Source organism: Saccopteryx bilineata, chromosome 11, assembly GCF_036850765.1.
Source record: "Saccopteryx bilineata isolate mSacBil1 chromosome 11, mSacBil1_pri_phased_curated, whole genome shotgun sequence".
Taxonomy (NCBI): domain Eukaryota; kingdom Metazoa; phylum Chordata; class Mammalia; order Chiroptera; family Emballonuridae; genus Saccopteryx; species Saccopteryx bilineata.
Window position 1 is genome coordinate 45,358,518 of NC_089500.1, and position 23,164 is coordinate 45,381,681.

Here is a 23,164-nt window from a genome sequence, read left to right on the forward strand (position 1 = left end):
GAGCTCTCAAGCACCTCCCCGATCTGCCTTCCATATACTGTACTCAGAACAATGGCTAAACACAAATTTGTTACTATTGCGGTAAATTCTAGGTGCTTGGCAAAAACCCTTTTTGTAGTAGCTATTTCATTAGATGGCATGCCCCTATACTCTTTAGACTATTCAATTCTCGTAAGAAGTGTACAATAATGTAGTCTGCAGGGCAGGACTATCCTAGGCCGTATTAGCAGTGCAAACACAGGCTCTTATCTGGACTATTTCTACATGATGTCCAGGCAGAGACATAATGTCAGAGAGGACTTAATCTCGCTTGTTAATGGGGAAAGTGGAAATATAGTTAGTGATGGCTGTCAAAGACTTCGCATCTTTTGGAAAAACGATCTTACCACTAAATATCTGGAGCATTAAAGTTACATCCGTTCTCATGTTATATTAAATATAAGTGCCATATCTGAAGGAGGCAGTGGCACATGTCAACAATTTTCCAAGCAAACAAAGGTCCTTTCACTCTTACATGGTTTAAAAAGAACCAGCATTCTGGATAAGTGAGGTTTTAAAATGTAAAATTCAGAGTAGTTGCTTTAAAAGATAAAACTTGGCTTACAAATTCTGTAGAACTATTTTATTAAAAGATGTTTTGATGCTAGCATGGAAGAGCAATTACTTTCTGAAATCTAGATGACCAATCAGGATAATGTATACACAATTATGCTGACGTGATTATAAACAGCCCTAATTCCAATGAAATTACTTGAAGAGTTGAAGGTAAACCTCTTTAGAAATTTGTGTTTAAGTCACAAAACTTACCCAAGGTAAAGAGAACCATGGAGAAAAAGTTAGACTTGGGTACGAATGTCTGTATTAAAAATTAATTTGAGAATGTTATAATCTATTCTCTCACCTCTTTCCATACAAGTCTGAGTGGACGGAAATCCAACTTCCCAGAAATTCTCTGGTGTACTGGGTGGAATGTAACGGAATCGGTGTCTTGAACAGGAAGCCAATTTTTTTTCTCTTTCTTCTGCTGGAATGTCTGCATAATACTAATAATAAAAATTGGTAAGTTTTTCACATAGGTAAATAAATGGAGTGTTATGCTTACTGATTATAAAGTTGAAGCTGAGGAAGCTATTTATTAAAGTATTAGGCGTACTAAGGAAACTTAACACTCCCTGATGATAGTAGCATTAATTACTTACAAAGAGTAATTAGTGTTGCTCTGTGAAATGTTTGCTTCACAAATGAGGAAAGGAGCTTGTATTACAATGTAAATAACAGTACTTGTATTACAATGTAAATAACAGTACTACCTCTTCCATCCATGAAGTCCTACAATGGAAAAAATGCCAGCTGAACTGTACTTGGTGCTCAGTGACACAGCTGGTTCTGTCAGGCCAGTACCAGAAACGCAGGGGCCTGCACTATGAAGAGCAGTTCCTCAATCGTTATTTGGATGTAATGTATGTTTTGAAGTAATATTCCTATCTCTATAGTTTTCAATTAGGATTAAAGGCATATAATTTTTTGCAACTACAATCATAAAGAACCTCAACTTCATGTAAACAAGGATAAAACTTTATGTACAAACTGTACAGGTCTTCAAGCTCTGGATTAAAAAAAACCAAAGCATTGTAAAGTTTAACAGATTACAGGATTACATAGTCCAGCTAATACCATTTGTAGCTGAAAATTAAAAATCAAAGTGATAATTTACCAAAGATATCACCTATTAAAAGTGGCAGACTTCGGACTAAAATTTAAGTTTGAAGTAAAGGGTTTTCACACATTTTTCTTTTATGCAGTTTAATTAAATGCTTTTAAGAGTATCTCTGAAACAACTTTTTTTGGGGTATCTTTTTCATCATTCTCACTGCCACAAATGTAAGCCTTTGTTAGCTTAGCCTGGGAAGCAGAATGAGATGTCTTTAGAAAATCATGGTTATCAATCAGTGTCAGAGAAACACTAACCCCAAATTACAAAATATTGGAAACAACAGAGGCCAGAGTGGCTGTAACACAGTAAGCAAGTGGGAGAGTGAGAGGAGGTGACATTAGAGAAAAAGTGGGGTACTAGAGTCTGCTGTCCTTCATAAGGACTTTAAATTCTATTTTAGTGACACGAAAGAGCATTTAAGGGTTTTGAATAGAGGAGTTGCATGATTTAACTTTTATTCTAAAATGATCATTAGAAAAAAAGTCCATGCCCTGCTGTGAGAATACACTGTGAAGAAAGAAGAATGAAAAGGAGAATGGGGGTGGGGTGTATGGGAACTCTGGACTCACTACTCACTTTTGCTCTGAACCCACAACTGTTCTAAAAAATAGTTTATTGAGCCTGGCCAGGCGGTGGCACAGGGGATAGAGCATCGGACTGGGATGCGGAAGACCCAAGTTCGAGACCCCGAGGTCGCCAGCTTGAGCACGAGCTCATCTGGTTTGAGCAAAGCTCACCAGCTTGGACCCAAGGTTGCTGGCTCGAGAAAGGGGTTACTCGGTCTGCTGTAGCCCCACAGTCAGGGCACATATGAGAAAGCAATCAATGAACAACTAAAGTGTCACAACAAAAAACTGATGATTGATGCTTCTCATCTCTCTCCCTCTCGTTCCTGTCTGTCTGTCCCTATCTATCCCTCTCTCTGACTCTCACTCTGTCTCTGTAAAAAAAAAAAAAATTTATTGATAAAACACACACACACACACACACACACACACACACACACACACACACACAAGGAAGGTACTTAGAAGCTATTTCAATAGTTCAGACAAGACATGATGCCTTGGTCTGGGGGTTAGTGGTAGAGATAATAAGGAACTGGAAATAGAATAGTTTTTGAAGACACAATCAGTGGGATTTGCTGATAGATCAATTATTGAGATATCAAAGAAAGAACAGAGGAAAACTATAAGATTTTTGTTTTAAACAAGTAGAAAGATGATCATGTACAAAACTCAGAGGTGAGGTTTGGGAATTGGAGGTAGAACTTAAAAAATAAAATAAAATTATGAAATAATGTTTTCCAGATATTAGATAACAGACAGCACAGGAAATTATTCCTGAAAGAAGAAAAGCAATTAACAGTGCTTCTAGCAAAGGAGATATTTTTCTAACTGGTAATATTAGTTCCCGATTGTCAAGAGTAATGGTTATAACTAAAAACTGGAGGTTTTACTTAGTATAGATTATGTACCTTAGTTAAGAAATCATGACACAGTCAATTTGTGTAAAAACTCATGATATAAGAATTTTATTAGCTTGTATTGCCAAACTGCTTTCCAAAATAGTGATGCCAATTTAAATTCCCATAGTTAGCCCTGGTGCTTTGCTCAGTGGAGAGAACGTCAGCCTGGCATGTGGATGTCTTGGGTTTGATCCCTGGTCAGGGCACACATGAGAAGTGACCATCTGCTTATCTTCCCCTCCCTCTCCCCCTTCTCTCTCTCCTCCCCTCTTGCAGCCAGTGGCTCGAGTTCCAGCGTTGGCCCCGGGCACTGAGGATAGCTCAGTTGATTCAAGCATCGGCCTCAGATGGGGGTTGCCAGGAGGATCCCAGTCAGGGCACATGTGGGAGTCTGTCTCACTATCTCTCCTCATCTCACTTAAAACAAATAAACTAACTGACAAATTAAGTTTCCACAGTTAGTGTATGAGAACATATTTCTCACCAAATGCTTACCTGTTCTGCAATCTACTGATACATAACTTTAATGTGCTTGGTTATTAAATTCTCTACTGCATAGTTGTTAAAGAAGGAATTTAAAAAAGAAAGTAAATTCCTAGAAGCTGATATCTGATAGCTAATGATAACAGGGAAGAAATAAAAATGGCATGTTTCAAGAAAACAGAACCTGCCTGGCACTATTTAGTAACAGAATGATTAGGACTATCTACATATTACAATTATATTATCCAAGACAGCCAATGTGCAAAAGAAAAATATAATTATGTTCCAAGGATCAAGTAGAATCTATTCATTATGTATTGTTTAGAAAGGAAAATACCTGGAAAAAAAATTAGAGTTTATGGTTGTACTCATTATTTAAGAAAAAAGAAAACCAATTATGAGTATATCTCATTTTGAGAGAGTGCTGGTATGAGTAATAAATTTTATAAAGTTACCTATTAAAATATTAAAATTTGCCTCAAAGAGTGTGCATGTGTGTGTGTGTATGTGTATATATATGTGTGTGTGTGCTTGTGTCTTTTTATATATATATATATATATAAAGGTAAATATATATATAAAGGCTTATATATATATGTCTTTGTTGTAACATAACTCAAGGGGAAAAAATAAAAAGATATACAAATATAGAAAAGAAAAATGTTTAGACTACAGGGTCACTAATAAAAATCTAAGAGAAAACTTCATTTTCATCTACTTATATTTCTCGTGTCCCAGCCAGTATACTCTTTATTTATTCACTGTTATTCCTGGCTTAACGTAGGCAGTTGTATAGATATAAATATAATTTGTATCTGTAATTTTTAAATCATGTATTCATGATCTATAAAGCTATTCTATAAAAAAACTCAACTGGACAGTATTATAGTAGTACTTACAATTTCACATTCCTTACATGTGTGTCCAAGCAATTTTCTTCTCTCTTCCTTTTTCCGAACCACCTCAATATGAGGAAATTTTTGTAAATCAGTCTCTCTGTGGGAAAAATGAATTAGGTTTATAATTAATCCATTTGTTATTACAAAGCTCTTTGGTTCAGGTTTTAAATTAACAAAGGTGAGAGATCGGGGAAGAAATAATCCCAAAACATTCATTCACTTTATTTGAAGTGTATATTCCATATGTTAGAAAAACAAATATTTCTCCATTAAATATTATTAGGTGCCTACTGTATGTAAGGTATTCTTATGAATATTTTCTTCTGAAAAAGATAAGTATTACTTCCTATTTTTGCCTCTGACTGGCTGAAATAGTAATTTGATTAGGAGATAAAATCTAAAGTAGTCTAATTGAAAAGGAATACAAACCCAGGAATTGGTATTCTATAACATAACCAAGAAAGAGAATACTGCCTGTTAACTCAACTTCCCAGTACTAAGAACCCATATGCAGTGCTAACCTGCTCCCTGCCAAAGAACAGATTCATCTATCAATATTTTTATGTCATTTGCTATTTTCCCTAAACATTTGTTATGTTGCTTCTAACCACCCTAAATTCTTCATAATATTAGGCAAAATGATCATTCTTATTTGTCCTTAATGGATCGTGTCCTATGGAAACCCAGGAAGGGTTAAGGCCACTGATATGTGATTAAAGAGGTATGGAGTACGGTGGGAAGAAAAACCATCAGGGAGCACAGAACTTTTTTTTTTATTAATATATGTGTACCCTGCTTTAAAAAGCCCAACATAGGAAAGTCCATACTGACAAGATAGGTAAATAAAAAGTTATATGATGACACAGATGGATAGACAGAAACATTTCCAATGAGTTTCAACAGTCCGATTCCTGAAATCTGATTTTTAAAAAATCACTTGCTGGTAACACATACACTACTTTGTGATATTTTGGTCACAGGCCCTGCTAGTTGGCAAGCACTTTCATTCAAAAAAATCTTTAATTGTTCTATTTCTGTAACATGAAGTTACAGACCCTTTTATGCCTAAACCCAAGAACTCTCAACTCTAGAGTAATCTGTGAATTTAAAGAGGAGGATCAATAAAGGGTAGATCAAAAATATTGCCCTAACTATGTTTTCTTTCAAATAGTTACAGAATCTTAAGCTTATATAGGATGCAATTTGGCCATATTCTTTCTTCTGAATACAACCTATTGTTTCTATGTGTCTTATAACATAGCAGTGCGTCAACTAGTAAAGTGGCATCTTTAGTAGACCTCAAAGCATCACCTACAAGGTTACTAAAATTCTTGTCCCTGACACAGCACAAGCCACCTTCCCAGGGTCTGCTGGTATTCTCTGTTGGGAGAAGAACCACATGAACTCTGAAACCGTTACCATGCCTACACTTTCATCCACTTCCTATATCTCCAGATATCTAATGGTTGCAGAATAAAACTACTCACATATTTTTTAAAAAGTTAGTGAAGCTCTAAGATGAAACATTTTAAACGGAGTCTTTACTCTGCAATCTTACTATTAGGAATCTACCCCAAAGATCCACAGCAGGGGTCTCAAACTCGCGGCCATGCGGCCCGCCCACCAATTTTGTGCGGCCCGCAGACTAATCAAATTTCGTGGATTAATCTGCGGGCCAGTCTGCGGCCGCACAAAATTGGTGGGTGGGCCGCGAGTTTGAGACCCCTGATCCACAGGTATATTTGAAAGAAAATACACAAAGTTATTCATTGCAGCACTATGCATGCTAGCAGAACTATGAGCAACCCAAATGCCCACTGCTAGGGAATAAACTATGGTACAGCCAATTAACTGTTAATGAAACTTAAAAAAAAAAGAGGAAAGCACTATATACTAAGATGAGTGATTTAAATGAGAAAAGCACATACAGCATTCTACCATCTATCTGTCTAAGGGAAGAGAGAGTGTGGCTACCAATATCAATACTGAGATATATACAAATATGTACACACAGTATAAATAGATACATAGGTATTGTATATATGCAGTATATATATATATTTATAGATAAAAATTTGGCTTCATTTTTTAAAATAGATAAAAAGCCATAAATTTTAAGCAAATGGAGCTAACAGATAAGAAGTTAGACTTATTTGAATATACCTTGTTTTATAGCCTCTGAAACCATGTACATAATTTACCAAATTTTTAGAAAATTAAATATAAAATACTTCCTAAAAAAACAAAAAGCAAAATAAAACAAGCCTGGGTACTGAGTTGGTGACATAACTACACAGAAAATAATCCGTAGTGACTTTAAAACACAGTGATTTGACTGTACATTTCTGATAGGACATATCTTAAAAACAAAAGGACGCAAAAAGTCTTAACCCATTTTCCTAAACCATGCTAGTAGTGACAGTCTGTATCATTCTGAGATTTTTTTGTGTATGCATTGCAGAATAAAGTTAAATGAGGAATAATGCTGGTGGCACCAAGTGGAATTTTCAGGTGGAAAGAAGGTACAGATGTGACACAGGAAGTTATGTATAAATCCTATAGTCCTGAACTTGAATTGGAACTATCAGTATAAACAAGTGTGGTTCATTTTAAAAAATAAAATGAAACAAAAACTTTGTTTTTAACTCTGTCTACCTAAATGGTCTAGAAATAATGATTAGCAGCTGCAATGAGCAACCCTAGTGGCTAGACTGTGGCCTAAATACCATTTCTCACTAAAAACAAACAGAAACAAAAAGAAAACGGGGGCTCCAGGAGAAAGGATAGATTCTAGGCCTACAGCAGGAAGTGTACAAGGGACATCTGTCACAGCAGAAGCAAGAGAGCTAGGAAAGATGACTAGGGCAGTGTCCATTCAAAGAGGCTTTCACTGGGCAAAGATGGGACAATTTCAATACCAATAAGGATAATAACTGCAATGGATTGAAACATCAAATATATATAAATCCAGGGTTCGTAATGATAAACTTAAAACAAAAAAAACTCCCTAGTCACACGCTTGATATGCTAGGATACTACTGAAAACTGGTAAATAAAGAAAACAATTATTTAACCACAAAATGAGAGCTTTTATCTATTAGTCTTATAAGCATCAATAAAAATCTCTCGGCCCTGGCCGGTTGGCTCAGCAGTAGAGCGTTGGCCTGGCATGCAGGAGTCCTGGGTTCGATTCCCGGCCAGGGCACACAGGAGAAGTGCCCATCTGCTTCTCCACCCCTCCCCCTCTCCTTCCTCTCTGTCTCTCTCTTCCCCTCCTGCAGCCAAGGCTCCATTGGAGCGAGGATGGCCCGGGCACTGAGGATGGCTCTGTGGCCTCTGCCTCAGGTGCTAGAATGGCTCTGGATGCGACAAAGCGACGCCCCAGAGGGGCAGAGCATCGCCCCCTGGTGGGCATGCCGGGTGGATCCCAGTCGGGTGCATGCGGGAGTCTGTCTGACTGCCTCCCGTTTCCAGCTTCGGAAAAATGAAAAAAAAAAAAAAAAGATCTCTCTTGGTCTATCAGATTTCTGAAATTCTTCACAGAAATAAAACTGTAAGGAATAACTTTGCTTACTGAGTGAATCAATTTGTCAACATTATAACTTAAAGGGGAAAGCACAAAAAATTTTGAAATGAGTTACTATTTCTTAATTCATCTTTTGAATGAGTGGATCATAACTGAAAGTTACATAATTGAGCAGAATGTAGCATTATGGTTCAAAATCAACTTACTTCGAAGGTTTAAAAATCCTTACAAATGAATTCTGAAACACAACACAAGGCTTGTGACCTAAAGTCTTATACTACATAAAAGTTACAGTATACAGCCCTGGCCAGCTAGCTCTGGGGTAGAGCATTGTCCTAGCGTGTGGAAGTCCTGGGTTCAATCCCTGGCCAGGGCACACAGGAGAAGCGCCCATCTGCTTCTCTACCCGTCCCCTCTCCTTTCTCTCTCTCTCTTTCTTCCCCTCCAGCAGCCAAGGTTCCATGGGAGCAAAGTTGGCCTGGGCGCTGAGGATGGCTCCATGGCCTCCAACTCAGGTGCTAGAATGGTTCCGGTTACAACGGAGCAAAGCCCCAGATGGGCAGAGCATCACCCCCTAGTGGGCATGCTGGGTGGATCCCGGTCAGGTGCATGTGGGAGTCTGTCTCCCTACCTCCCTGCTTCTCACTTTAGAAAAATACAAAAAAAAAAAAAGGTACAGTATATAATTTAAAATTTAAAAAATTATCAAAGTTCAAATATACTTGACAATAAAATAGAATAAAAATACTTGTTAAATAAAGGAGAGAAAGTAACTATCACCATTGTTCAAAAAAAAGGGTAGTGGTGATAAATATTTCCTTATTTATAAATTTTGTAAAGCTTGAGTTCCAGTTTTGTTAGAGTAATAAAGTAAATGAAACATTGCACTTTAACCAAAGTAGCAATTTTAATAGTTCAGAGACGTTCTGACAAAGAAAGCTCTGTTTAACTTTCCGTCACATTGCTGATATTTATCAAGACCACTTACCTTTCATAATCTTTAAAATATGGCTCCACAAATGCTTTCTGTGTGACTTTATCTTGTTTATCACCATGAACTATAAACAGAAGAAGCATACCACAAAATGAATGCAGAATTATTGAGAAATAATTAGTTTTGGGGGAAAACAGGACATGTACCAGAACATACTCTAGACCTCTGGGCAACCATTTACATTTTTTATAACTAATTTTTCCCTTTCTTTTTCATCTGCAGAATGAGCAAAGTGCTAATTATCTCACCTAAAAATTACTACTGAAGAGATAAAAATGATATCTATAAAAGTATTTTAGATTTAAAAACCATAAGGCCCTGGCCAGTTTGCTCAGTGGTAGAGCGTCAGCCTGGTGTGCAGGAGTCCCAGGTTCGATTCCCGGCCAGGGCACACAGGAGAACCGTCTATCTGCTTCTCCACCTTTCCCCCTCTCCTTCCTCTCTCTCTCTTCCCCTCCCGCAGCCAAGGCTCCATTGGAGCAGGGTTGGCCTGGGCGCTGAGGATGGCTCTATGGCCTCTGCCTCAGGTGCTAGAATGGCTCTGGTTGCAGCAGAGCGATGCCCCGGATGGGCAGAGCATCGCCCCCTAGTGGGCATGCCAGGTGGATCCCAGTCAGGCGCATGTGGGAGTCTGTCTGACTGCCTCCCCATTTCCAACTTCAGAAAAATACAAAAAAATAATAATAATAAAATAAAAACTAAAAACCATACATAAAACTCTAAAAAGAGAACCAAAATAAGTCTCTACAGATAGTCTTTTATAAAAATATTTTAGACTTTAAAAGAACTACTGGTTATCATTGACACCAAACAACAATAAGACACATTTTAATATGTTTCATTTATTAGTCCTGTTAATTTTTATGATGTCTTTAAAGTAGGTTAGAACTAGGAAATAGATTAAAATTTTTTTATCAGAAAATTGAGTAAGAACTAGAAAACAAGAACTAGAGCTCATGGACCTGAATCCCAAGTTGTCTAGACTCAAAGAGCCAATGCTATCATCTGTTCAAATAATCAAAATTTACTAGGCATTGTGCTAAGTTCTGGGCAGAAAGTGTAGAACAAGAGAGACTCGTTTCTTGTCCTCTAGAGTTTATAGGCAGTGAGGGAAACAGACTAGCTAAGGCTTATGTGAGGAAGAACATGTGAGGTGGTAACTGATGAGCAACAAGAAAACAGCCATGAGAAGAGGCAGGAGTGGGAATGTTCTATGCAAAGGTCCTGATATAGAAAAGTGTAAGTTATAAAAACTGTAAGTTATAAATCCAGTGTGGTTGAGATTTAGTGAATAAAGGGGGATGCTGGATATAAGGCTGGAGAGATGGGTAGGTGTCAGATCACAAGGGGCCTTGGAGGCCAAAAGGAGTTTGAATGTTATTTTTAAGGGCAAAAGGAACCCACTGAAGACTTTTAAAAGAATCTACTTTACTGAGGTATAACTGACATAAAATACAGTGATTTTTAAGTGCACTATAAATTTGAAGTTCTTGCCCTGGCTGGTTGGCTCAGTGGTAGAGCGTCGGCCTGGCGTGTAGGAGTCCTGGGTTCAATTCCCGGCCAGGGCACACAGGAGAAGTGCCCATCTGCTTCTCCACCCCTCCCCCTCTCCTTCCTCTCTGTCTCTCTCTTCCCCTCCCGCAGCCGAGGCTCCATTGGAGCAAAGATGGCCTGGGCGCTGAGGATGGCTCTGTGGCCTCTGCCTCAGGCGCTAGAATGGCTCTGGATGCAACATAGCGATGCCCAAGATGGGCAGAGCATCGCCCCCTGGTGGGCATGCCGGGTGGATCCCGGTCAGGTGCATGCGGGAGTCTGTCTGACTGCCTGCCCCGTTTCCAGCTTAGGAAAAATGGAAAAAAAAAATTGAAGTTCTTTTTTTCCCCTTTTTATTGATCTTAGAAGGGAGAGAGAGAAAGGCGGTGTGTGTGTGTGTGTGTGTGTGTGTGTGTAAAAATGGGAAGCTTCTTATATGTGCCCCAACTGGGCAAGTCCAGGGTTCCGAACCGGCAACCTTAGCATTCCAGGTTGATGCTCTATCCAGTGCAACAACACCACAGGTCAGCTTAATGTACTATAACTTTTGACAAATGTATATCCCACTGTAACTGGTACCCAAATCAAGATGAAGTACATTTATATCACACCTGAAAGTTTCCTCCTAGGTAATGAGGTTTAATAAGAACCAGAAAAGTGAGGGGAGGGGGTGGGATCGAATTTGGGCAGAAAAATAAAGATTTCTAATTTGAATACATTAAGTTCAAGGTGTTTATGTCAAAGGTAGTTGGATTCCAATCTGGAGTTCAAAAGACAGAGGATGAGGCCGGAAGTACGAAGTACACAGATGCATCTTTCTCATCTGGCCCCAGAACCACACACTCCCTCGCTTCCCTCCTACTCCACAGGCTGTAGCTCCTTCTCAGTCTCCTTTGCTGGTTCTTCTTCGTTTCTCTGACTTTTTAAAGTTGCCATACCTTAGAAGTCAGAATTCAGAATGCTTCTCTTTTCTACTTATATTCAATACTTTGATGACCTCATTCAGTTTCACGGCTTTAAGCACCACCTACTTGCTGTTGATCTCCTGCCTCCAAATCATTTCTTTATTCTGAATTCTTTTGTCCAAACTCAACAAACACCAACTGCCTACTTAACACCTGCATTTCAATGTCTAGTTTAACATGTCTAGGACTCAGCTTTTGATATCCTCCCCCAAACTTGCTCCTTCCTGTGAGAGAAGACTTTGTAGAACGTTTTGATAATAAGGTTCAAGAAAATGAAATGAATGACCAGTAAGTTCTCAATTATACGCCTGGGTGACTGGGAAAAATAAAAATGTCTGAAAGGTCTCTTGGCAGGAAACAAATGGAATTTGGCTTAGATGCATTAAATTTAAGGTGCTGAAGAGACACCAAAGTAGCAATACCAAGAAATGCAGGACTGAGATTCATTTGAGAAGTCAAACAAGAGGTGCAGATTTGGGATGATAATTTCAAAAGGTAGTTAATAAAAGCACCTTTTGAAAAAGGTGGGGCAGGAGGGACAAACACAGTTCTGGGGATACTCTAGGAAAAGTTCTCCGAGTTCAAAGAACAGGGCAGCAGCATCAAAAGCTAAGAAAAAATTCTGGGATGGTCAGGGTGAAATGTAACTTAAAAAACAGAGGCACAAATTAATTATATCTTGTAAAAGAATATGCCCTTCCCCTTTTGAAACCAATTTGTAAAAAGGTCTTCTTGAGAGAACAAAGTAAAGTGAATAGTTGTAGATTTTTTTATCACAACATTAACTTGACCAAGTTTTTGCTATAATCGAGCAAGCAGAGCATACTGCTCCATGTTTTAAGTTAGGCTCTCAGTCTCTATGAGCTCAGGACTGTCATTTTAAAAACCTGATGAAAGGAAAAACTAATCAAAATAGACGGGATCACAGCAGGTGTGCTCATTTAAACCAGCACAAATAAAAACCACACAAGATTAAAAATTCTGACCGTTCTGCACATGGTAAGGAGATATGTAGCAAGAATTTTAACTGATTTTCAATTTACTTTAGAGCTTCAAAGAGTCTTCTTCTTTTGGTTGCTATCCTTCATTTATAAACTACTGCTTCTAATACGGATCTTAAGAAGACTGATATATAAGGTCTACTGGAAAGTTCTGTCCGTTTTTGGAATAAAACAAAATACAAATTTTTCTTACCATCAATAAAGTTTAGTAAATGATATAATTGCCATTATTATTAATGATTTCTTGCCAGCGTGAGGGCAATTTGTATATCCCATTTTTGAAAAATGTTTTATCTTTTGATGCAAAAAATTGAACCAGTGCTTGTTTGATATCTTCTTCATTTTTGAATGTTTTGCCCTTCAAAAAATTTTGTAAGGACAAAAACAATGATAGTTGGAGGGTGCTAAGTCCGGGGAATATGGTGGATGCGACACACATGCTTCTGTAGCATTTCTTCCTTATTGAAATTCGTAAAAATTACAGTGGCGTAAATGAACTTTATCAGTAGCCATGGGTACACTATCGCTTCACACATAAGACTAACGTGAATCAACTTTGTTTTAGTTAATTTGCTACGTCAGTATGTATACATTAAGTGATAAAAATAGAGAGGCACACATGCGCCAAATAAACATGTGCTTATGTGTCGAAACTTGTTATGACAGAAATGGACAGAACTTTCCAGTAGACCTTATATATAGTTATAGTATGTATTTTGTCTGGACAGGTAAAGCATTTAAACAGAACACCAGCCTGAATTTTTTCCAAAACTCTTTTCACTCTATTACAATCATATATTTATTACTTAAAAAAAGTTTCTCAAAAAGAACAGTTTCTCAAAACTTTTATACTTTATGCATATGTTATTTAGAAATCAATAGTATCAAATAAATATTAATTTCTAAGTCTTGATGAGTACACATTTAATGGCTATATAAGACATTAGCATAAGTGGAAGCTGAGTGAACAGTACAGGGGAACTTCTAAACTATTTTTGTAATTCTTCTATTAGTCTGAAAAAAAGAAACCTGTGAAAAAGAGATTTATACCATCAACATGAAACTTTGTTAATATACCTCATCTAGCCTCTGTTAATGATTTAACTTTCTGAGCTCAGTGTAACTGAGAAGCCATAATTACAGAGAAAATAGCCTTACTGTTTGGTTTCTTCGTGGTGGTGGACAAGTTCTCCTCTTCTTCTGCTACTTGGGGGTAGCTCTCTGCCAAACAGGACTCGTAGTCTTCATGTGTTGTCCGATCAAACATATCTTCCAAGCTATCATTCATTTTTCTTTCTCCATCTATGTAAAAGAGCACTGACTCAGGACAACGTGCGAGCTTTTTGCTTTCTATGTAGACCAGTATGACACCTATAGCAGTTGCCACAAAATAACTCAGATGTGCATGAGGCAAGAAGAAACCCCCAAGCTTCGGTGGTTACTGTACATTTAAAAAAACTGCATGTTGTGGCTTTAAATGTTCTTTACTCTTTAAAGAGAAGGCTAGTTTTTGTCATTTTCATTAAAAATCTTTTTCTATCATATCTTATATAATTTATACTAAACCAAAAGGAGTCCTATCACATAAACTGTGAGGAAAAGTGTATCATAATGAATAAAAAATACTGTTTAATAAAAAGTGTATAAATAACTCACATTAAAATATCTATATAGCCTGACCAGGCAGTGGCACAGTGGATAGAGCGTCAGACTGGGATGCAGAAGACCCAGGTTCGAGACCCCAAGGTCGCCAGCTTGAGCGTGGGCTCATTTGGTTTGAGCAAAAGCCCACCAGCTTGAACCCAAGATCGCTGGCTCGAGCAAGGGGTTACTCCGTCTGCTGAAGGCCCGCGGTCAAGGCACATATGAGACAGCAATCAATAAACAAGTAAGGTGTCGCAATGCGCAACGAAAAACTAATGATTGATGCTTCTCATCTCTCTGTCCCTATCTATTCATCTCTCTCTCTCTGTAAAAAAAAAAAAAAAAAAAAAAAAAAACTATAGAAATTTGCTTATCTGCTTTTTTTTAATGTGGCAGCAAAAAAAAAAAAGTATTTTCTTGCATATCATTAACACTTGGTAGTGTTGATAGATATAATGAAATCTATTCTATATTTGACATGCAGAGTATTAATTATCTTCAGAGTACTAACTACATTTCCCATTACATAATCACATTTAAAAAGAACACTAGAATTTTCTCTGGCTGGCTGGCTCAGTGGTAGAGCGCTGGCTTGGTGTGTGGAAGTCCCGGGTTTGATTCCCAGTCAGGGCACACAGGAGAAGTGCCTATCTGCTTCTCCACCTTTCCCCTCTTGTGTTACTCTCTCTGTCTCTCTCTTTCCCTCCCCTCCTGCAGCCATGGCTTGATTAGAGTGAATTAGCCCTTGGCGCTGAGGATGGCTCCATGGCCTCTGCCTCAGGGGGCAAAAAATGGCTCTGAATTTAATGGAGCATGGCTCCAGATGGGCAGCTTCGCCCCCTAGCGGGTTTGCTGGGTGGATCCCAGTTGGGGCGTATGTGGGAGTCGGTCTCTGCCTCCCCTCCTCTCACTAAAAAACAAACAAACAAAAAAAACCACATACACAACAAAAAAATACCAGAATTTACTAAAAAGCAGAAACAGAACCAGTTGGCTAACAATACAACAGAACAGAAGCCTACTGAGATCATACTACAAAATAATTACCCTCTACCCCAAACCATGGTGCTCTAGTACCACACTACATTTTACCTTCCTCCTGCACCTGCCATCATCTATCATACTATATATTTGTTCATTTCTTCCCTAGTAAGTTCCATGAGGTAGGTACTTTCGTTCTGTTTACTCACTGTCTCTAGTCCTGGAATACTTCCTGGTATAGAACCGTAGCTCGATATTTACTAAATGATTAAACATTTATTTTTCATTTTGAGAGTCAAGTTACTAGATAAAATAGAGCTGCTCTGTGCCAGGAAGTATGCTAGGCATTCCCAGAGTAGTCTATGTACCCTGTTAGTAAGTCACAGTAAGTCGCTGATCTTTTTTTTTTTGTCTGACTTCTGACTTCTGCTATAAAATACTGGAGTACAGACTACACATATCCTACTGATCTATCTATTACAGGAACTATAAGTCTTAACACAGAGTAGGGATACAAAACACATTTTGTGAGTTGAAATATTAGCAGCATTTGGGAGTTTTTATTGGTGTGTTTCATTTTTAACTGTTTTGAAGTATTAAAAAGGTTTACCTTATGGGTATAATGGGCAGATTGTTTTTTCCAAATACGCCTCACTGATACATCCTATCCCATGTGCTCTTCTCACAAAGTGGTCTGGACACCCCTCCCACTAGGTAGTGAGGGCCACATTTCTCTTGCTTTGAACCTAGGCAGGTCATTGTGACACTATGCAACTTCAGAAGACAGATCATAAAATGTCACTCATTTCTACCATGCTCTTTTGGGAGTCTCACTCTGGGAAACTACTCTCTGTATGACGAGAAAGCGGAAACGAGCCCCGTGGAAAGATCCTACGGAGAAGTCCTGCGAGACGCAGTGAGGAGAGATGCCAAGTCAGCCCCGTCTGTCTAGCCCTCTGCTCCCCCAGCTCCAGCCACCGCCTGCCGACAAGTGCCTGACACTCTGAGACAGAACCATGCAGCCAAGCCATCCTGAATTCCTGAGCCATAGAAACTACAAAAGCTAAGAAAATGTTTATTGTTTTAATCCTTCCAATTACTGGATTAATTTATCATACATCGATAGTACACACAATACTTTAAACAAAATTATTTATTCAAGTTCATTAGTTGAAGTTCTAGTTTTACTTTCCTACAAAATGAGCAAACACTTTGAACTCTTTCTAAAGTAAAAATTTTTTGGCTAAAGACTTTTGCTTCCCTGAAACACTGAAACTGAGCTTGACTAAGAGAAATCTACTATTATCAGAGCAGTGGGAAAAAACCACTTGGTTTATGGGGAAGGGATCCCTTATGCTGATCAATGCAATGGTATGACTATAAACCTCCCTCCACACTTCAATTAAAATAATAAAAAAGAAGCGAATCTTACTTGGACTTTTCTCTCCCTTCTGCTCTTGCCTCTTCATTTTTAAAAGCACAGATTCACTAACCAACGTACAGTCCGTGTCCACTGTCTCTTCTCCTGCTAATCTTGACTGACTGCCATCCTGAATATTCAAAATTCAAAATTTTAACAATTGTCCCTTTAAGGCCTTATATTTATTTTAAAAAACATTTCTGGTAAATATATATATACACACACAACATAAAATTTACCATTTCTTTAAGTGTACACTTCAGTAGCATTAATTTATATTTATATAAATATTTTAGGAATATAGAGTCAGATTTTATTGCCTGTAAAACATTTTAGTGTCAGAGTACAATGCAAGCGCCTTTTTTCAAGCCCCGGGCAGGAGGCCGCTGCCAGGAGGGAGGGAGCCCCGCTCCGCGAGCACCCGCTGCCCCTCCCTTCTGCCCGCAGTACAGAGCATCCATGGGCACAGAGGTAACAGTCTCATAAATCACATCTGACCTCTAAATAGACACGTATGACTTTAACAACTCTGAAATACCTTATCGATATACCACCAAGTAAAAGAGAACTTCTCAAACTACATAAAACCTAAATATTTATATAAGCCAAAAAAGTTATTGCTACTTTGAATTTTAAATAAATACAGTACTTCAAAATCCAGCCAACTGGGAAAATAAATTTCCTTCTTGATGGTACATTTTTTTAAAAAGTTAAAGCATACGATGAACTATTTTGATAATTATTTAAAATATATCACTAGCATTTTATATTACTTTAAACTGATAATTATTTTTCAGCATAGGCCTTTGAAGTCAGATAGTATTATTATTCTTTCAAAGATACCATAAAGTTCAAAGGATAAGCATTTTTCTAGTTCTCTAAATCAAAAAAATGCAAGTTTTAAGAGGTATGTGATTATCTCAAGGCCACAGAGAAAGAGAGGAGAGTGACTAAGAGCTCACCAGAATAACCACATGTGTTTCTTTCTAACCTACCCTTACCTTTGTATCTATTACAGTAACGTCCATTTTATACTGAGAAAGGTCTGCTCCTGGATCTATACTCCACTGCATATTTTCAAAAGACACATCTTAGATAAGGAGGGGGAAAAAAAAACAAAATTAAGAACAGATTTTAAATTTCTCATCGCTTTAAAACATTATGGAATATACAGAATGGGAGAAAAGTTTTGCAAGTCATATGTCTGGTAAAGGACTTGTATCTAAGAAATATAAAGAACTCTCATAATCCAATAATAAGAAAAATACCTCAATTAAAAATAAGCAAAGGCTCTTAATAAATAGTCTTTGAAAAAAGATACACAAATGGCCAAAAAAGCATATGAAAGGAGGTTTAACCCTGTTAGCCACCGGGAAAAGGCAAATCAAAACCGCAGACTTACCACTTTATACCCAATAAGATGGCTCGAAGCAAAAAGATAACAAGTGTTAGTGAGGATGTGGAAAAACCCTCATATTCTGCTGTTGGGAATGTGAAATGATACAGTAGCTTTGGAAAACAGTTACATAGTTCCTCAAAAGGTTAAACAGAGTTAGCCTACGGCCTAGCAATTCTACTACTATGTATAACTCAAAAAAAGAAAAGAAGAAAAAGAAAACAGACATCTACAAAACACTGTACATCAATGTTCAGAGCAGCATTATTCATAATAGAAAAAAAGTGAAATAATGAAAAAGGTCACATAACATTATATGAGTTAATTTATATAAAACCTTCAGAAAAAGCAAATCTACAGAGACAAAGTAGTTTAGTGATTGGCTAGGCTTGGGGAAGAGTGTGGAATGAAGAGTAACTGCTAGTGGATACTATTCTTCCTGTTTTGGGGGGGATAATAAAAATCTTCTATACTTAGACTGTAGTAATGGTGCACAAACTCTGTGAGTATGCTGAAACCAGTAAATTTTATAAATTTTAATATGTGATTTTTATGCCAATAAAAATTTATTTTTAAAAGTGAAAATTATTACTGGTTGGAGGGGCTTTCAATCAGACAAAATATATACATGTCATAGATATACATGACAACCACATAAGAAATAGTTATAGAACATAAAGTGGTATAACATTAACTCTAAGTAGATTACGAATGGTTAAGTAAGTAGGTATATAACTGTAATCATTAGAACAAATACAAGAAAGTACAAGAATTTAAAAAAGGATTGAGAGGGAAGAAAAATGTTTTTATACGGAGACTGAAACTCTTGTTAGAAAAGCAACTAAAGAATATGTTCAGGAAAAAAGGTTTATATAATAAACCCAGAATAGTATGAAGGAATAGATTTTCAATAAAGAATAGAAGGAAAAATACTGCATATGAAGTTCAGAAATATCTGGTGGCTAAAAAAAACAAAAGACTCCTTTTAAAGACAGCAGACTTATGAAAAGATTAACATGCATAAGAGAGCAAACAATGTTTTCAAACAAGCTGAAAAACCCATATAAATGTATATATGTTTATAGATATACATGTAAATGCAAAGAAAAAGAGGGTATGGGGTGGGGAACAAGGTTCAGATGATGAAAATTCTATTTTATATGTTTTAAAATTCTGTATAAAATTTTTTAAAGCTTTTGTCAAGAAAATAAGAAATAACTACATAAAACAGCTAAATCCACAAAATCATCTATAAGAGTAGGTATTAAAAATCTCAATGCGTGGCCCTGGCCGGTTGGCTCAGCGGTAGAGCGTCGGCCTGGCGTGCGGGGGACCTGGGTTCGATTCCTGGCCAGGGCGCATAGGAGAAGCGCCCATTTGCTTCTCCACCCCCACCCCCTCCTTCCTCTCTGTCTCTCTCTTCCCCTCCCGCAGCCGAGGCTCCATTGGAGCAAGAATGGCCCAGGCGCTGGGGATGGCTCCTTGGCCTCTGCCCCAGGCGCTAGATTGGCTCTGGTCGTGGTGGAGCGACCCCCGGGAGGGGCAGAGCATCGCACCCTGGTGGGCAGAGCCTCGCCCCTGGTGGGCGTGCCGGGTGGATCCCGGTCGGGCGCATGCGGGAGTCTGTCTGACTGTCTCTCCCCGTTTCCAGCTTCAGAAAAAAAAAAAAAAAAAAAAAAAAAATCTCAATGCGTTTTTTCTAAAAGCACAAGAGAAGGATAATCACATGTAAAATGAACCCAATGAAAATTATTCTGTAAACACAGGAACATGCAGGAAGAAAATATTTTCTCCCAAAACAATTCAATTATACAGTATCTTCTATCTTATATAATATATAATATATCAACACAATACAGAAAGTGTGAAAGTACTATCTATAGCAGGGGTCCCCAAACTTTTTACACAGGGGGCCAGTTCACTGTCCCTCAGACTGTTGGAGGGCCGGACCATAAAAAAAACTATGAACAAATCCCTATGCACATTGCACATATCTTATTTTAAAGTAAAAAAACAAAACGGGAACAAATACAATATTTAAAATAAAAAACAAGTAAATTTAAATCAAGAAACTGACCAGTATTTCAATGGGAACTATGGGCCTGCTTTTGGCTAATGAGATGGTCAATGTGCTCCCTTCATTGACTACCAATGAAAGAGGTGCCCCTTCCGGAAGTGCAGCGGGGGCCGGATAAATGGCCTCAGGGGGCCGCATGTGGCCCGCGGGCCATAGTTTGGGGACCCCTGATCTATAGTGTACATACCTTGAGGGTTTTGTAGAGGCTTTGTTTTAGCAATTCTACATGGATTTAACTGAAGAACTGAGGCAAGTTCACATGCTCCATGAACTGACCTGGCTTTTATTCTTACTGGATCATGAGAACTAGTACCCTAAAACAGAAAGGATCGTTAGCATTTAGGTGAGATCACAAACAACTATTTAGACCAAAATCCTTGAATATTTAATACATACCTTCACGTCATCAAATAGATTCTCGGTCTCCAAACTTTCTCGTGCACACACAGGAATTTTAAAGACAGGATTTTCTTCCTTTATTTGTAATGGTGCTTTGTTATCCGGTGAGGATTTACTCAGGGGCTGAAGGACAGTCTCCTGCATGCAGGGCTCCTTGGGGGAATCTTTGGTTAGCACACAGCTCCCACTCAAGGCCTTTTGGCTTGAGGAAGAGCCCTTTGGAATGGGCTTCAAAGCCTCACAGAGAGACCCTTGCCTAAATCTGATCTTAGCGGTCTCACTTCCTTGGCTTATCTCTTGACGCTGAATAGCGGAAAATCGATCAGACAGATCCAGAGGTTTATCCATCATACAATCTCCATTCACAGAAGAATGACTATCTAGTGGAAAAGGAAGAGCATTTTCTTTATCAAAAGAGGCTTGGGGGCAGCTTGCTTCATCTTCACTTTCTTCCTCAATTTTTTTCCTTTTGGATGTTTTGCAACCCAACGATTTCTGGGGTACCACATGTTTATCAGTAATAACATCTTTAATATGATCAATACTGTTCTGTTCACTTACGGTTTCCCTTATATTTTTACTTATAAGTATCTGTTTATTAGAAGACTGGCTAATGATCTTGTTCACTTCGGACCCAAGATTCTGATGTGTGAAAAGGGAACTCTCTTCAGATTTTGATCTAGTTTTCTCTGGTCTAGAATTACAAGTGCTGCTGAAAGGTGCTATTTTCAGGTGGCTTTTTTTCCCAGTCTCTAAAAGGGAAGGGGACAAACTTGTATTCAAACCAAAACTACTTTTCACATTAGAGGTAGCTCCAAATACAGGAGATGATGCCCGAGGAATCAGTTCTTCCTGAGGAGGCGTCTTCGAATTAGGATTTGAAAATCTAAGAAAGTAAAGAATGGTAAAACCTTGACTGATGAAAGAAACAGGGTAAAAAAAAAAAACAAGCATAACAATAAAACATATACTAAATACAGACTTATTAATAGTGAGGTCTTATCCACCTATTAGAGATAGATGATTCACCAGCATTTACCATAGCAAAAGTTGCTGGCTTCTCTTCCTTTAGCTGACAAAAAGCAGAGGAAAATGATAGTTACCCTATCTCAATACCAAGATATTCTACCTATAACCATTTTTTCCTAAATAATTTAAATAACATCACTACTGGTATATAAGAAAATAAGTTTTAGTAGGTTTCACTGGGGACCCAACTTCCTTTGGTATAAAATCTTGTCATGAGTAACTCCAAAAAATAAAATTCATATACTCCAGTATGAAACATAAATTAAGGCCCAGCCTGCGTCTAGCAGAGGAGACATCTTTGGTAGAACACGATTAGGTTTAAGTTTGAAGACACGGGATGGGAAAGAGCTCTGTCCCTAGTACTGAATAGCTACGTGGGCTTAAACAAGACATTTAACTTCTCTGAAGCTACATTTTTGTAGACTATAAAACATGGGGGTAATAAAACCTACTTCACTGAATTACTACAATGGCAAGTTAAATGTGGTATACTTACCTAAAATCAAAAGCTCTTTGAAAAAGCAAAATGTTACATAATAGTGGTGTTATTAGTTAATGGATGTTTTGCAATTAGTAAAAGAGAGATACAATACAATCTTTCTATAATCTCATCCAAGCATTAAAACAACATACAGTACCAGTTTTTGGAAATGCAAACCCAGAAGGGATGACTGGATCTTTAAAGGGGTCGAGTAACAAGGCTGGGGATGCTTAACTACTGCTGGATAGAAGTACAGAAAGAATCTAAAAACAATATCCTTCTCTACAGTAATGCAAAAAGCCCTCAATCAGTCATAAATTGGAAAAGACTTTTTAAAAAATAAAATTAATACAACCAGAATAACAAACTACATATATGCTGATGGAGATAAAGAGTTGAATTATATAGACCTCACTGTAATGGAATTTCACCAATAGTTTATAAATTTTCACCAAAGTGCTCTAAATTACCTTAAACTATCTTCATTATTTCTTGTAGACTCCTCTACAGGTTGTTTCTTGTAATCTTCCAGACAGTGGTAGAGCTCCTCTTCAAGAGGGCTCATGGGACCTTGACATTCCTTCAATAGTAAAAAATACATAATACAACGAAAGATTATTTGTCCTTAAAAATGATGAAATACTGACACATGCTACAATGTGGATAAACCTCTAAAACAGGACAAGTGAAAAAAGCCAGACTCAAAAGCCACATAATGTATGATTCAATTTATCGGAACCATTCAAACAGGTAAAGCCACAAGGACAGAAGCAGACTGGTGGGTGCCGGAGGCTGCAAGTTGCATGGAACAGGCTGAATGTGTAACAGGCTTTCCTCAGGGTGATGAAAATGCTTTGGAACCAGACAGAAGTGGTAGTTGTATAATATTGTGACTATACTAAATGCCACTGACCTGTACACTTTAAAATGATTAATTTAATTTTGTTTTGTGTATTTTTATCACAATAAAATATGTGAAGCACATTTTAAATTTAAAGAAAGAAAAGTATTAATATTTTACTATTTTAGGTAGGTACATTTTATTACTGGTATATTAAACTCCAATTTCAAGATTTACTAAGACTAGGGGAAGGGAATAGATATGATTATTTATATTGACAGGAGATGAATTTAAAAGGCTTCTTTAGAAAGCA

At 37.7% G+C, this 23,164-nt stretch overlaps 1 protein-coding gene across 5 annotated transcripts in view; it reads right to left on the reverse strand.

The window, feature by feature from the left end:
• Positions 1–23,164, reverse strand: part of RBBP8 (RB binding protein 8, endonuclease) — a 118,643-nt gene that overhangs the window by 470 nt on the left and 95,009 nt on the right. For all 5 annotated transcript variants that reach the window (XM_066246872.1, XM_066246874.1, XM_066246875.1 and 2 more), the window contains 9 exons: positions 22,481–22,590; positions 20,498–21,386; positions 20,289–20,415; positions 17,630–17,718; positions 16,641–16,758; positions 13,742–13,885; positions 9,079–9,148; positions 4,565–4,661; positions 902–1,043 (listed from right to left, as the gene is read on the reverse strand). In XM_066246872.1, the coding sequence (XP_066102969.1) occupies positions 902–1,043; positions 4,565–4,661; positions 9,079–9,148; positions 13,742–13,885; positions 16,641–16,758; positions 17,630–17,718; positions 20,289–20,415; positions 20,498–21,386; positions 22,481–22,590 (1,786 nt within the window). The remainder of the gene's footprint in view (positions 1–901; positions 1,044–4,564; positions 4,662–9,078; positions 9,149–13,741; positions 13,886–16,640; positions 16,759–17,629; positions 17,719–20,288; positions 20,416–20,497; positions 21,387–22,480; positions 22,591–23,164) is intronic.